Source organism: Pteropus medius, unplaced genomic scaffold (genome assembly GCF_902729225.1).
Source record: "Pteropus medius unplaced genomic scaffold, Ma_sr-lr_union100, whole genome shotgun sequence".
Taxonomy (NCBI): domain Eukaryota; kingdom Metazoa; phylum Chordata; class Mammalia; order Chiroptera; family Pteropodidae; genus Pteropus; species Pteropus medius.
The window spans coordinates 25,060,277-25,074,070 of NW_024351730.1; the positions used below are offsets into that span (position 1 = coordinate 25,060,277).

The following is a 13,794-nucleotide window of genomic DNA, read 5'->3' on the forward strand; positions in this document are numbered from 1 at the left end:
AGGAGGCAGGAAGAGAGATCTGGTAAGGTTTCCTGTTATGTTTAATAGCATGATAACCTCTTCATGGTGCAAGGGCTTCCTCGTTTTGCTGTCTATACTCTTCAGTGAGGAAAGAAAGGGATCTGGAGAAGAAGGGAAACCCAGTTTCGCTGCAGAACTGGAAATTGAATAATTAGCCCTACATTTGGGAGGTGAGAGTTAGACTGTTAGTGACAAATCAGTAGCTAATATGATAATTAGCCCTGAAACGCATGGATGATTGAAATCCACTGAGGAAGAATCCTCACAATCACCAAACACATCTTCATCAGAGTTATAAAATGGAATCGAAGTGGGCTGTTTGTTCTTTAAATTATAAGGGTTTTCGTTTGTTTGTTTGTTTGTTTTTTACACTATCTGGTATAGGTAGTTGAGGGATAAAGAAAATTGACTTTGGCTAACAGCCATATAGAGAAAAATACATGGTAGGCATCTGGTTATATATAAAACGGAGAATCCTTTTATATGATGGCATTGGCTGTTTTGCAAGAATAATTAGTGAGTAGTTTGGTTAGATAGAAAATATTGCGTAAAATATTTTTTCCATCATTTTTAGGGTCAACCTATGTCATTTAGTGTGTGTGTGTGTGTGTGTGTGTGTGTTTATGGCTGGAGGTATATGAATGAGTCGTGGGTAAAAGAATATCCTTATGCCTTAAAAGGAAATAATATTAAAATGTAAGGTCTGGTCATGATCCCCACTCCTGCTGTTTTCTATTGGTTTATATGGCTACAATCCAGAGAAGTTTGAATTTGCCGAACAGAATATAAATGGTGTCCTTTTATATTCTGAATAGAAAAGGTGTCCTTTTCTATAAGAATAGAAACAAGCAAAAGACAAAATAGGGATTAAACACCCTTATCTTTTTGACTGGGAATGTAGATAACAAGTGGAAAGCAGTAGGAGAGAGAAGGACAGAGAATTTGTTTAAAAGATTGTGAAAGTGAGTACAAAGCCACTTAGTTGGCTGGCTTGTTATGCATCAGAAGGAAACTTTCATCAACATAATTAAATCTTCGACATAGGCAACAGTGATTTTGGTAAAGAGTTTCCCTGGAATACGTTTTTTTATTAGTTTATAATGATACACAAAATGGATGAGATTTCATGTGTGGAAGGTAGGAGGAGAGGTTTCTGGGTTGAATCCCAGTTTCTGATTTGGCTAGCAGTGTGGCTGGAGATGCCATTCACTGTGCTGAAGAATATGGGGAAGTAAATGTGGGTTTAGGGGCAAGATGAAGAATTTGATTTTGGACACATTTAATTAGAAGAACAAATGGAAATATCTGATAAGCAGTAAGGTGGATGGGTCTGAAGCTCAGGTGAAGGATCTGGGCTGGAAGTAGAGATTTGTGAGTTATCATCATCAGGTAGACATGGCAAGTAAAACACAGGAATAAATACGATTTTCCAGGGAGACCACATAGACTGGAAAGAAGGAGATCAAAAGATTGGCCAGGACTCCCTCACAGGAAGGCAGTAGGGGGCCAAGATATGAGAACAGTAGGTTTCTTTGGATATGTTGAATCCAGGGGAGAAAGCATTCCTCACCTCCCATAATCTTCGAGGATCATAATCAAAACCAGAGGCTAAAAGTGACATTAATACAAAGCAGAACATACATGGACTACTATCGGTGGGGGGAGGTGCTGAGAAACTGAAAATCAAGAACTGGAAAGGCAGAAAAGCTATGAGCTGCTTTTCCTCTTTTGGGGGCTAAGAGAGTTCTGGGGGAGGACCTCGATTCCCCTCCCCCATGCATGCCTTGGTATCATACATGCCTTAGGGTCAAGGACTAAAAGAGTAGGCCCTGGACTGACAGGGCATAGGGGACTTCATTGGAGGGGCCCGGTACACTTCCCTAGTGGGTGTGTACTCAGTAGCAGAACAGTTAGTTACCAAGGATCCTGGTGAGGGTAAGTTCTCCCCCTTTTTTCCCTTGTCTTTTAAAAACAGTCAGACTTGCTTTTCTCTTATTTGTTATTGATTGTATGATTTTTGTTTGCTGCTGTGTAATAGTTATATAGTACTTTTATATGCTAGTCCTTTACATATATTAGCTCAATTATTTGTTACAATAGCTCTGTTTTTGTCCCTGATTTACCTATGAGGAAACAGAGAGATTTAATAATTTGTCCAAAGTTCACAGCTCGTATGTTGTAGAGTTAGATTTTGGTCTTAGGTGTTCTAGCTTAAATCTATACTTCTAACCACCATCCTATATAACTATTCTTTAATAATAATGATTATTACTATTGTTATAAAGTACCTGCCTATATCTTAAAATTTGAAAACAAAAATCTTATCAGTTGCTCATCCTTTCATTGGAATTTTGCTTGTTGTGATTTAGAACTTTATTATTGCTGAGGCATATTGTACTTTTTCTTTAAACCTCTAGAGATTTTGTCTGCTTAAAGTGAATCAGTGGTTTGTCATAAATTACCAAGGAAAAATATCAAAAAGCTTTTTATCTGACAGCTTTGGTTTTAGTCATAAATTTCTTTTTAGTTTTATTTTTATTTTGGTTTTTTGTTTGTTTTTTCTCTTAAAGTGTCTGCTGTCATCTTCATTATAAAAGATTTGCAGTTCCCTTTCAAGAATTTTAGTTAATTTATGGGCCTGGGAGTTGAGTATTAGAAGACTTTTATTTTTCATAAAGCTTAAATCATTCCTCAGTAAGGCAATTAGTTTGGGGAGAATTAACCCATTATATTCCTAATAGACCAATCTCATTGCTGCTGGCACTAACTTCTGAACTGTCCCCTTGGAAACCTGAGAGAGCTCATGGCTTTTCCATAGTGACCTAATGTGTGCTACTTAATCTCTGAAGAACATATGGTTTATTGAATGTAAATTCCCAATATGCTGTTAATGATTGTGTTTTTGGTCAGTTAATAGAATCATACATGATTATCTAAAACGGATTTGAATTATGATTTGGTGAGAAGAGAGTTATAAAGTTTACCTTCAAATTATAACATTTTAGAGTTGGAAAAAATCTTGACGATCATAATGGTCCAGGCACTTCAGTTTATGGCTGAAGTTATGGAACGTTCACAGGGTTTTGTGAGAGCACAGAGAACCCCTCATCTCTCTGGAGGAATGGGGCAAAGGACAAGGGAAGAGCTCCCAGCAGGAAGTGGTGCTGTATCTTGAACTCACAAAACAGTTTTATTTCGTGCACTAATGCCAGTCAGTTGGTAGAGGCTGTCAGAATCACTTTGTTGGGACAGATTTTGAGGCTCAGTTTTGGTCCAACAGGAAAGAATGCCACAATCTTCTAACAATATCTTCGTGGATGCCATGGGGGAAGTGACAGCATGCTCCGTATGGTTATGATCTCTGTCTTAAAGCCTTACTGTCAGCCAAGGGAAGACCCTGTAGAGGGGCTCGCATGAGCAAAGGCGTGGAGGCAGGGCTCGTTGTGCATGGCTGGGAGAGAAAGGGAGGGTAATCTGGGTGGGGTGGGGGAGCGGGAGAGAGGAGCCTGGAGAACATTCTGGGACCGAGAGATGGAAGGCCTGGGATGCCAAGGCGCTGGAGCTTTAGCTCTTAGGGAAGAGGGAACAAGTGAAGACTTTACTGGAGAACAGTACCACGCTGAACTCCCAAAGAGCTTTCTGACTAGAAGCATGCTGACCTGAACAAGTATTTTAGAAAACGTTCTTCTGCATTCTAGCTATAAGCCGATAGTGGAATATATCGATGCTCAGTTTGAGGCCTACTTGCAAGAGGAATTGAAGATCAAGCGTTCTCTCTTCAACTACCACGACACCAGGATCCACGCGTGCCTCTACTTCATTGCCCCTACTGGACATTCACTGAAGTCCCTGGACCTGGTCACCATGAAAAAGCTGGACAGTAAGGTACTCACTGCCACTCTCCTTTTAGATCCCTGTTATGCAAAGGCCTCAATTTATTCTCTGCTTACAATGTAATTTGTTTTTTTTGTTTTGTTTTAAAGACTATATTTTAGAGTAGTATTAGAGTCAAGCTAAATTAAGAGGAAGATACAGAAATGTCCTATCTAGCCCTACCCCCATGCGTTACCAACACAGCCTCCCCCATTACCAGCATCCTCCACCAGAGGGTGGCACAATTATTATAATTGATAAACCTACAGTGATACATTATAACCACCCAAAGTCCATAGTTTACATTAGGGCTCATTCTTGCTGTTGTTATTCTGTGGGTTTGAACAAATGTGTGATGATATGTAGCTATCTGACAGAGTAGTTTCACCGTCCTAAAAATTTTCCCTGCTCTGCCTATTTGTCTCTCTACCCCTCCCCACAACCCTGTAATTTGTGTTTTCTGAGTCACAGAACTGTGGGGGTTAGCACTGTGAAAAAAACGCTTCTAAACCTAACCTCTCTGAATATTAAGAGAAAACAAAACTGTGTAACTTTGTTACAAAGTATTTTTATTTCTTAAGTTAGCATCAGTGTATGCTCTGATGAAAGTTGGGGAATTTTATAGTGGACATACCGAAATGGCCATAGGAAGGGTTAAATTTAGGGAGATCAAAAAATAAATTCATGATTTGTTTTATTTTATTAAAAACGTTCTCTAAATCTCTTAAAAGGTTTGTCTTTAATTCGATAAGGATGGTCCAGCTGCTCAGATTTTAAAACTGAACTGTACCCAGGTGTTCAAAAGAAGGAAGATCTTAGTTTCAGTTTGACCCCTGATCTTTCCGCATTGATAACTCCTCTCTTTCACAGAATTTGAAGGAAAAGACTGAGGAGTTTTGATAACATTAGCTGATCTACTTTACAATTAATTTGATTTTCCATTTTGAGATAAGTGGAAGATAATACATTCTGAAATAGAGCAGCAGCAAATGGCAACGAGAATCACCACGAAACAAAGCTATGGTATTTTCTCCTAGATTCTAACCTCCTTTCAAGTTCAATAAAAAAAAATCTTGTCATCCTCGGAGGGCTTTGTCGGATGGTATTTTTTGTCTATACAACACTGTTTAAAAGATGCTTTCTCTCCAGGGGGACATAATAATGAGAGAAGGCTGAGAAGATCGCCTGTCCCCAAGGTCTCTGTCTGAACTGGCCCACAAGGGGCCTGCAGCAGCCGAAGCTGGGCCAGGCTCCTCTTGTTTTACAGAAAAATATTCTAACAGCCTGAAAGGATTATTGCAGCTAGAGTACTGCTGAGAGAATAAATAGAAACCTTTCTTCATCTCGTCTGATTCAGCTGCAGTTAGCCATCCATGGTGGTGGTGGTGGGGGTCCTGGGCGGTGAGGCCTATTCTCTGTGCTGTCATGTCCTTGAAAGCGGGGCTGGGGAAGTCTGGCGAGGGAGTTGGCACCTTCACTGAGGCCTAGTGTATAGACCAGCCAGGCTAATATCCAACACAGGATTATGTTTAGTACAGTTGATTTAAAAAGGAAAAGAAAATAAGGCAAAAAAAACCCCACATAGCTTTAAAAAAAAAAGTCATCACAAAGCAGGTTAAACCAGTGGTCCTCAACATTTTGGCACCAGGGACTGGTGCTTCTGTAAGAATCTAATGCCTGATGATCTGAGGTGGAGCTGAGGCAGTGACGCTAGCACTGGGGAGCGGCTGCAATTACAGATGAAGCTTCGCTGGCCTGCCAGCTGCTGCTCGCTTCCTGTTGTGTGGCCCCATTCCTAATAGGCTGTGGACCCATACTGGTCTGTGGCCGGGGGTTGAGGACCCCTGGGTTAAACTGCTTTAAATGGATTGATATGTTGTAGAATTAGTGTTAGGTGGCATCTGAACACAGTATTGTCAAAGGTTTGTTTACGTAAGTAAAGTGAAGGGTTATGCAAAATATATGATGATTTCAGAAAAGATTTGCAAGTACCTGCCGCTGAGTTAAAAGGAGACTTTAAATTGTCTGGTCTGTTTGTCTACTCTGACCAAGTTGGCCAAGAAACTATGACGCTCTGCCATTTTGTCTGTGTGGATATTAACTGAATACTGAATGTATACAAGAGATAGCCAAGATGAACACCTGGGAAGTCTTTCGTTCATCAGGTCCCAAGCCTAACGTTTTCCCCCACCGACAGTGATGTGTTTTCAGCCTGCCACTTGCTGGAGGAAGCCTAAGTATGATGAGATTAGGAGTCAGTCAGGATTAAGTTTTTCTGTGAGCACGTCATCTCATGCTGGTTTATCCGGGATTTTTGATTTGGCTCTTGGGATAAAAGGAGAAGCAAAGGAATGCAGACATGACCTGGAAAACCTCCCTAAAGTCTCTTCTCTGGCTAGGCCTGCTTTCTCACTGAGTCATTCCCTTTTCACCTGAGCTAAGTGGAGAGCATGACCCCAGGTATCGGATGTCAGCAGCCTCTTACTGAAACCTCTGTACCTGTCAGGGAGCGGACGAAAGTTAATCTTAAAAAGGAATTTTTAGAAGTGTGTCCTGCGGACCATGCTGACAGAAGCTAGGAGAAGAATACCCCCAACTTGGGGTCTGGGGCTTGTGCTTGAGGACATCCTTGGCTCTCGTTCTGGGCTTTCTGCGATGGTTATCAAACTCTGAGTGCTCCCTGGTCTTTGTAACCAATGCTCTGAAAGTGAGCTTACCTTTGGCACTAGGTCTCATTCTGGCGTGAAGGAGTAATGTGATAGAAGCTGACTTTCAAAAGAATTAGTTGATGTGATTTTGAAAAATTTAGAGGTAGGTGAAACTTTGTGTTTTGGTCAATACTTAGGTTCTCCACTTCTAGCAATTTTCAGATTATCAGAAAAAGAAAGGTTGTTATCCTGCGTAGAGCTGAATATTCCACTATTGTAACTAACAAAAACTTTGTTATTACAATGTTAGGAGCATGCTAAAATCAAGATCTGAAGTAGCTGGGAGGGGCCTAAAAGGAGTGGTTGGTTATTCAAAGAATAGGCATCTTTGTTATGGCTATTTGTCAAAGGGGAACACTTCCTTTTACTCTGTAAAGAAGAATGAGGTAGCACAGGAGAGGAAATTACGATTATGCTTTCAGTGCCAGATGGGAGGAAGTAAAAGTGTTCACAGATGAAACTGAAAGATTGTCCTATGTCTCCTTAATAATGCATCTAGGTAGAAAGTCTTTTTTAGTACCATCTCTGTTTTAACTGAAGTTTTACAATTTTTATTAGTCTTTTGCTACTTTTTATTCATGTAATTTTTTTAATGTCAGAATTATGTAAAAGTGGATTTGTTTGTTTTATAGGTGAACATCATTCCAATAATTGCAAAAGCTGACACTATCGCCAAGAATGAATTGCACAAATTCAAGAGTAAGATCATGAGCGAACTAGTCAGCAATGGAGTCCAGATATATCAGTTCCCCACAGATGAAGAAACGGTGGCAGAGATTAATGCAACAATGAGTGTAAGTCCTCAAGTAAGAAAGGAACAACCAGCGATTTTCCTGAAAACTTTTCTTAGTAGCAGTACTGTAAAGTGGCTGGAACACTGGACTGGAAATCTGACATTTTCAGTGTAGTCCAGTTCTGCCACTATTTCAAGGCATTTAACCCCCATGCTCCTCAGTTTTCCTGTCTTTCAGATGGGAGAGTTAGACATGATGGTGTCAGATTTCCTTCCCACTCTAACAGTTATGATTTCTACAGCAAATCTTGTGGGAATGGAATGCCAGCCCAGCGCTTTTTCACACAGTGCAGCTCAAAGGAAATAGATCTCTGCTTCTGCCAGTGTTGGCAGAAATATGTCCACCTGCCTCACTTTTTGTGATCGGATTCTGCCTTTCCCTCCTTTTCTATTTCCTCACCTTTTCCTGAATCATTAGGTAAACCGGCAATTGAAGGTAACATTTCCACAGTGCACAGAGGAACTGATCAGGAAATAAATGATTAAAGCTTCAGCAATATCAGCATGCCTGTGACGGAGGCTCTCCTGGTGCACCTCTGTCCTGCCAGTTGGTAGCCAAATTGTCCCCACTGCTCCCTTTTGTATCTCAGAGGCATGGCTCCTCTCTGAGGCCACAGTGATGATACACATCTTTTTTCATTTGAGAATGCATAACTTCTATAAAAGTAGCATTCTTTGTAACATAGTTGGTGCCTAGTGATTATTTTTAAAATTCTTAAAATTGTGACCTCCAGTGAAATGTAATTATGTTATTAAATAGCTTCTTGGCCTTACCTGAATACATGCTAAAAATGGATTCAGAACTGTGCTAGTGGCAGTGGAAGTCAGTTTAGATTTTTTAAATTTGTGGTAGATTGATGTATGCTCTGCTATCATTAGAAGATCCAGTCACGAAAAGTTATGTCTGATTAAGTCATTGTCGAATGCTCTAGTGACACTTAAAAAATTAACAGCTTTCTCGAGATATTATTGATATACTGTACAATTCAGTGGTTTCTCATATATTCACAAAGTTGAATAACTATTGCCACAATCCATTTTGGAACATTTTCATCACCCTAAAAGAAACCATGTACCTTTTAGCTGTCAATTCTCTAACCATCCCAGCTTTGGGCAATCACTAATCTACTTTTTCGTTTCTAGATTTGCTGGTTCTGGACATTTCATATAAAGGGAGTCATACTGAGGTTCATCTAGAGAATTAAATGACTTGGTCAAAGCCATCTAGTTAATAGCAGCACCGAGGTTTCAACCGAACCCACCTGGTCCCCAGTCCTGCATTGTTTGCCATCATAATTTAGGAGATCAGTGTTACTCCACAAAACTGCTTCTTGTTTCTGCAGTCTGTCTTCATTTAGGGAAGATTTCTTCCTTAAATTAATCTCAGTATGATTAGAAATTTGGAAGCAAATATAACTTTCCCCCTCTCTGGGGCTGTGATTTTATGAATTTAAAATTTAGAGATCTCATTAGTGCAGAGATAGTCCAGCTCCGCTCTGCTCTAGTCTGGTCACACTCTGAGTCAGGCGACTCATTCTGGCTGTCATCCTCCTGTGGCCGGGATAGTAAAGGCTCTGGAAGAAACCGGAGAGCAGATTCTTCCTGGGAAATAGTCATGAGAGGGTGTGAAAGGAAGGTTGCCGTAAGGAGGAGTGATGGGACTTATTCAAAAGACAGAACCAAAACTAATGGGCAAAAGAGCAGGGAGGGGTTGTGTGTGGCCCAGTATGAAGCGTGACTGTCCACACCACCACAACGCAGCAAACACCTTACTGAAGTAGTGAGTTCTTATCGTAAGTGATAGGTGGACAACAGATTGTGTTTCAACTCAGATACGTGGAGAGAAATTCCTATTCATGATTGAACTGAATGATAAATGTAAGGTCTATCCTACCTCTAAAATTCTCTGGTTCTGGGTATTGAGAACTTCATAATAATAGTAGCAGCTGACATTTTTGACATTTATGGAGCATTTACTATGCACCAGGCACTGTGTGAGGCTTTATATTTAATCTTCACAACAATCCCACGGGAAGTACTATTACTTCTACCTCATGTATGAGGAAACTGCAGCCTGGCACCTAAGATTGCGCAACTGTCAGTAGCAGAAGTAGGATTTGAACCCAGGCAGTTTGGCCCTAATAGCTGATACTCTTGCCCTTTATGCTAACTGCTACCTAAGCAGAGCAGTTTACACCGTTGTCAAAGGCTCAGGCTCATATGGCATTTATTTTTCCGCCGTGGAACTGCAAGTTGGGTGTCAGTGTGGGATTCAGGAATTAACACGAATGAATATCATCTCATTTTCTCTTTTTGTCCCTCCACATCCTTTTAAGTCATTTCGCATGGTCATGAAACTAAATTTGTGTTAAAATTCTCGGAAAGAAAATACCCATGAACCTTTGCTCTCTTTTTCACTTTATCAGATTAATAAAACTGAAGATCTTTGACATTCTCAAATCGACCTTGCTCTTTATCAAGAAATTTTCTTTTAGGCTCTTCATTGCACCCAGTTCCTGGTGATGAAATTCTATACGATATGTGGAAAACAGACTTCATTGGTGGATGTTTTTAACACCCAGTTTGAGTGGAGAAAGCAGTTTCCTTGGTTGTTATACCAAAAAGTTGGCTGGAAGGGCCCTGTTGCTCTTCAGCTTCAGGGAACAGACTGGGAGTTTGAGAAAGAGATGTGCTTTCTTTCCTTCCTATGGCGTATGAGACGAACTAGAAAATGTAAATATCTCAAGCAGCAAAGTACCACTCGGGCAGCTGGGGCTGGGGTTATGTCAGGCTGTCTGTGGGAGAGGATTTACCTTTAAAACAGTCTCATCTTTCTCACTTTATCTGTAGTAGAAGATCAGGGAACCCTAAATAATAATTCTCAGAGCAGACATTTCAAATCTTCTCTGCTAATAGAAAAAAGATGGAATTACTACGCCTCCCCGCAGAATGCAGCCATAGCTAACCAACATGCAGTCCGTTGTCTTGAATACCATCTCTGCTTGAGATAAGCCTGGAAGCAAGCCTTGGGCCAATAATTTGGACTACAGTGTATTTCTGACTGAAATTTTGTGAAATGATCAACTGCCTAAAGCAGTGCTATTAAATAGAAATATAATATGAGCCACACAAGTAATTCAAAATTTAAGACATGAAATGAATTTTAAGAACTTAATTAGCTCAGTATATCCAACATATTATCATTGTAACATATAATCAATATAAAAATTATAATGAGATATAGTCATAGTAAGTCTGAAATCCAATATGTATTTCGCAGTTATAGCACATCCCAAGTTGGATACATACCAGTTGCTCCTAACATAATTGAAAATTTTTCAATATAAAATAAGTACCAAAAAGATAATATTTGCATCACATTGACAAAACTGGTTCTTCTCTTTTAGAAGATCTGTGTTTGAAGTGAAGTAAAATTTAGATTCTTGATCCCATAAACCCCATATCAAGTTCTCAAGAGCCATATATCTTAATGGCTACTGTATGGGACAGCTTGCATCTGAAGCTGTAAAGGCCCATACAGCTTCTCCTTGAATGTAGCTTATATCAAATATTCAGAATTTGGTTGTGGGAGGGCTAGGATACACGAAGACCACCCTACAGGACTGCGGACTTCCACCTTTTACCCTCCTCATTTCTCTTGTCACTAAGTAGCGGCCTGCAGAAGGGAGGAGAAGTAGATGGAGAACCAGTCTTTGCTGGAGCTAGGGAAGAGAACTGTGGCAGGGCCTCAAATAATTTTGTTTTGTTCAATGTCATTTCCTTATAACATTGATGAGGAAAAACATTTCCAGCCAGGGCCACTGTCTGTGTGGAGTTTGCACGTTCTTCCCATCACTGTGTGGGTTTTCTCTGGGGAACTCTGGTTTTCTCACATCCCAAAGATGTGCACGTTAGGTGAATTGGTATGTCTGCATTGTCCCAGTCTGAGTGTAGGTGTGTGCGAGTGTGCCCAGCAGTGGAAGGGCATCCTTTCCAGGGTGGGGTCCCACCTCGCTCTCCGAGCTGCCCGGATGGGCTCCAGCCACCCCCGAATAAGCGGGTTAGAAAATCATGATCTTACTTGTTTTTCGTTAATCTTTCTTAAATGTATGTATAACTAACATGTATTTCCATGTTTAATTTTAGAAGTGTTTTGGGTCTTTAAAAGTGTGATGATGTTTTCATAACCAAAAATATGCCATAGGAACTTAACTCTTATTTATATCAGTTAGACTGTAGTGAAATGATTTCTATATACAGTTGTTTCACTTATAAGTTGCAGTTCCCAAGAACCTATCAATGATGTTAAGTGAGGATTTACTGTACCCTCTGCCCTTGTGTTGCTTGGCAGGTCCATTTGCCATTTGCAGTGGTCGGCAGCACTGAAGAGGTGAAGATCGGCAACAAGATGGCCAAGGCCAGGCAGTACCCCTGGGGTGTGGTGCAGGGTATGTGTGCATCATTGGGGAGGGATTCTTCATGTTCAGCCACTGAGGTGGCCAACCGCGTTTCTTCCCTCCGTGTCATGTTCGGAGAGGTCCTCCACCATGGGCAGGTAGGGAGCAGCAGGGTTGCACATCTGGCAGTTGTGGAGGTGAGGAAGACAGTGACCAGGTAGGTATACAATGGAGAGAAGTGGCTGCAGTGCCCTAGTGCCAGGGAGGCAGCCTCTCAAGAATGTTGGCTTGTGAAATTCAGTGTAAATGTCTAATAGAAAAGAGTTCTTACCTAGGAGTCTGAACCAGTTTCATCGGCAGAATATAAGAAAGCTGTAAAGAATTTCTTGCAAACAAGAAGGTACATGTTTCTCCATTATCTCTTGAAAAATTGTTTCCAATTAAATGTTATCTCAGTTAATATATGAGTATTATATGAGTATATATGAGTATTATGAGAATATCTGACCTGTAGTTAGTTAGCACTGTGGGCATGACCACAGTCTCTAGCCTGAGAAGCTTTTCACATGCCACTTTAATGGGCAAGGACTCTATTTAGCCCTGTGTGTTCGGGAGGAGGGTATCCGGTGCTGTAGATTAAGTCAGATGGGTACAGAAATTCCTTCATTGGTTTGAGATATATCAGTCTTCCTTTTTCTTTGTTCTAAAGGAAGGCAGTCAATCTGAGAAGTGAGAAGAAACAGTACCTTTGAGATGCCTAGGAAAATTATAATTTTTATGAATCTTATCAGTTTCTCTCTAATAAGTTTTCTTCATAGTGTTGTTGATAAAATTGAAGGAGATGGTATATAAAAACTGCCTTGTACAGCGCCAGGCAGCATGGAATGGTAGACATAGGCCTGGTTTGGAGCCAGGTGTCACAGTGTTTGAATGTAGACTCTGCTGCCTCTGTGAGAGCAAAGCCATGGTTCTGCACCTACAAAACAAGAGTCACAGTGTCTGCTTGGGAGAGTTATTGTGAAGGGTGAAGACAGTATCATTAAAGCTCTTCCCACAGCACCCTGCACTGAGCAGGCATTCAGCAGTCACTGCTGGCATCAGTATTGTGCTCAGTGTTATCAGAAATCTTGTCTTCTTTAGGCAACTAAAGCGGATCTTTGAGTAAATGGCACTGAGATTTCAGGAGAGGTGACAACCTCTTGGAAACATGACCTAACATTTTCAGGGACATTATTATTGCTGATAGCTCTTTTCCTACCCCCACCCCCATCTCCTGCAGTTGAGAATGAAAACCATTGCGATTTTGTGAAACTTCGGGAGATGCTGATCCGCGTGAACATGGAAGACTTGCGAGAACAGACTCACACCCGCCACTATGAATTGTATCGGCGCTGTAAGCTCGAGGAGATGGGCTTCAAGGACACTGATCCTGACAGCAAGCCTTTCAGGTGAGGCCACCTAGCAATCAGGTGTCTCCCAGACAGTGGTGAAAGTAATGCGTTGGGGCATCACAGAAGTGCCTATTGGACTGAGATATTGGGAGGGAAGCACCTGCCGGGGACAGGTAAATAGCATATATTGCCAGACGTTGCTATAACCACTTTATTTGTATTATCTCAACTAACTGATGTAGTTGATGTCATTATTATCACCCTCATTCTACAGATGAGGAACTTAAGGCACTGAAAGTGTAAACCTGCCCAAGGTCCTGCAAGTAGGAAGTGATAGGGGTGAGTTTTGAATGCCTGCTCTTAACCATTACGCTGAAAGGGGCACCCGAGCCCGGTCCAGGCATTTACAAAGGTGTGGCTGCTCCATATAAGTTTCATCATTCGTTTTTGCCAAATACATTTGACTTCCCAAGGCTCTTATTTTTTGAAGCACTCTTACCAGCTTTCAGTGATTCAGTACAATTCTAACAACAAATGAGTAGGAAAGGGGATAACTTATGGAAAATTTCTTACAGATTTTCCCACATCATTGATGGGTGGAGATGAAGAGG

General features: G+C 40.9%; 1 protein-coding gene across 4 annotated transcripts in view; it reads left to right on the forward strand.

Moving 5' to 3' along the window:
- SEPTIN11 (septin 11) overlaps positions 1–13,794 on the forward strand; it is a 119,839-nt gene that overhangs the window by 54,874 nt on the left and 51,171 nt on the right. For all 4 annotated transcript variants that reach the window (XM_039845514.1, XM_039845517.1, XM_039845516.1 and 1 more), the window contains exons 4-7: positions 3,720–3,906; positions 7,235–7,396; positions 11,747–11,843; positions 13,072–13,240. In XM_039845514.1, coding sequence (XP_039701448.1) covers positions 3,720–3,906; positions 7,235–7,396; positions 11,747–11,843; positions 13,072–13,240 — 615 coding nt within the window. The remainder of the gene's footprint in view (positions 1–3,719; positions 3,907–7,234; positions 7,397–11,746; positions 11,844–13,071; positions 13,241–13,794) is intronic.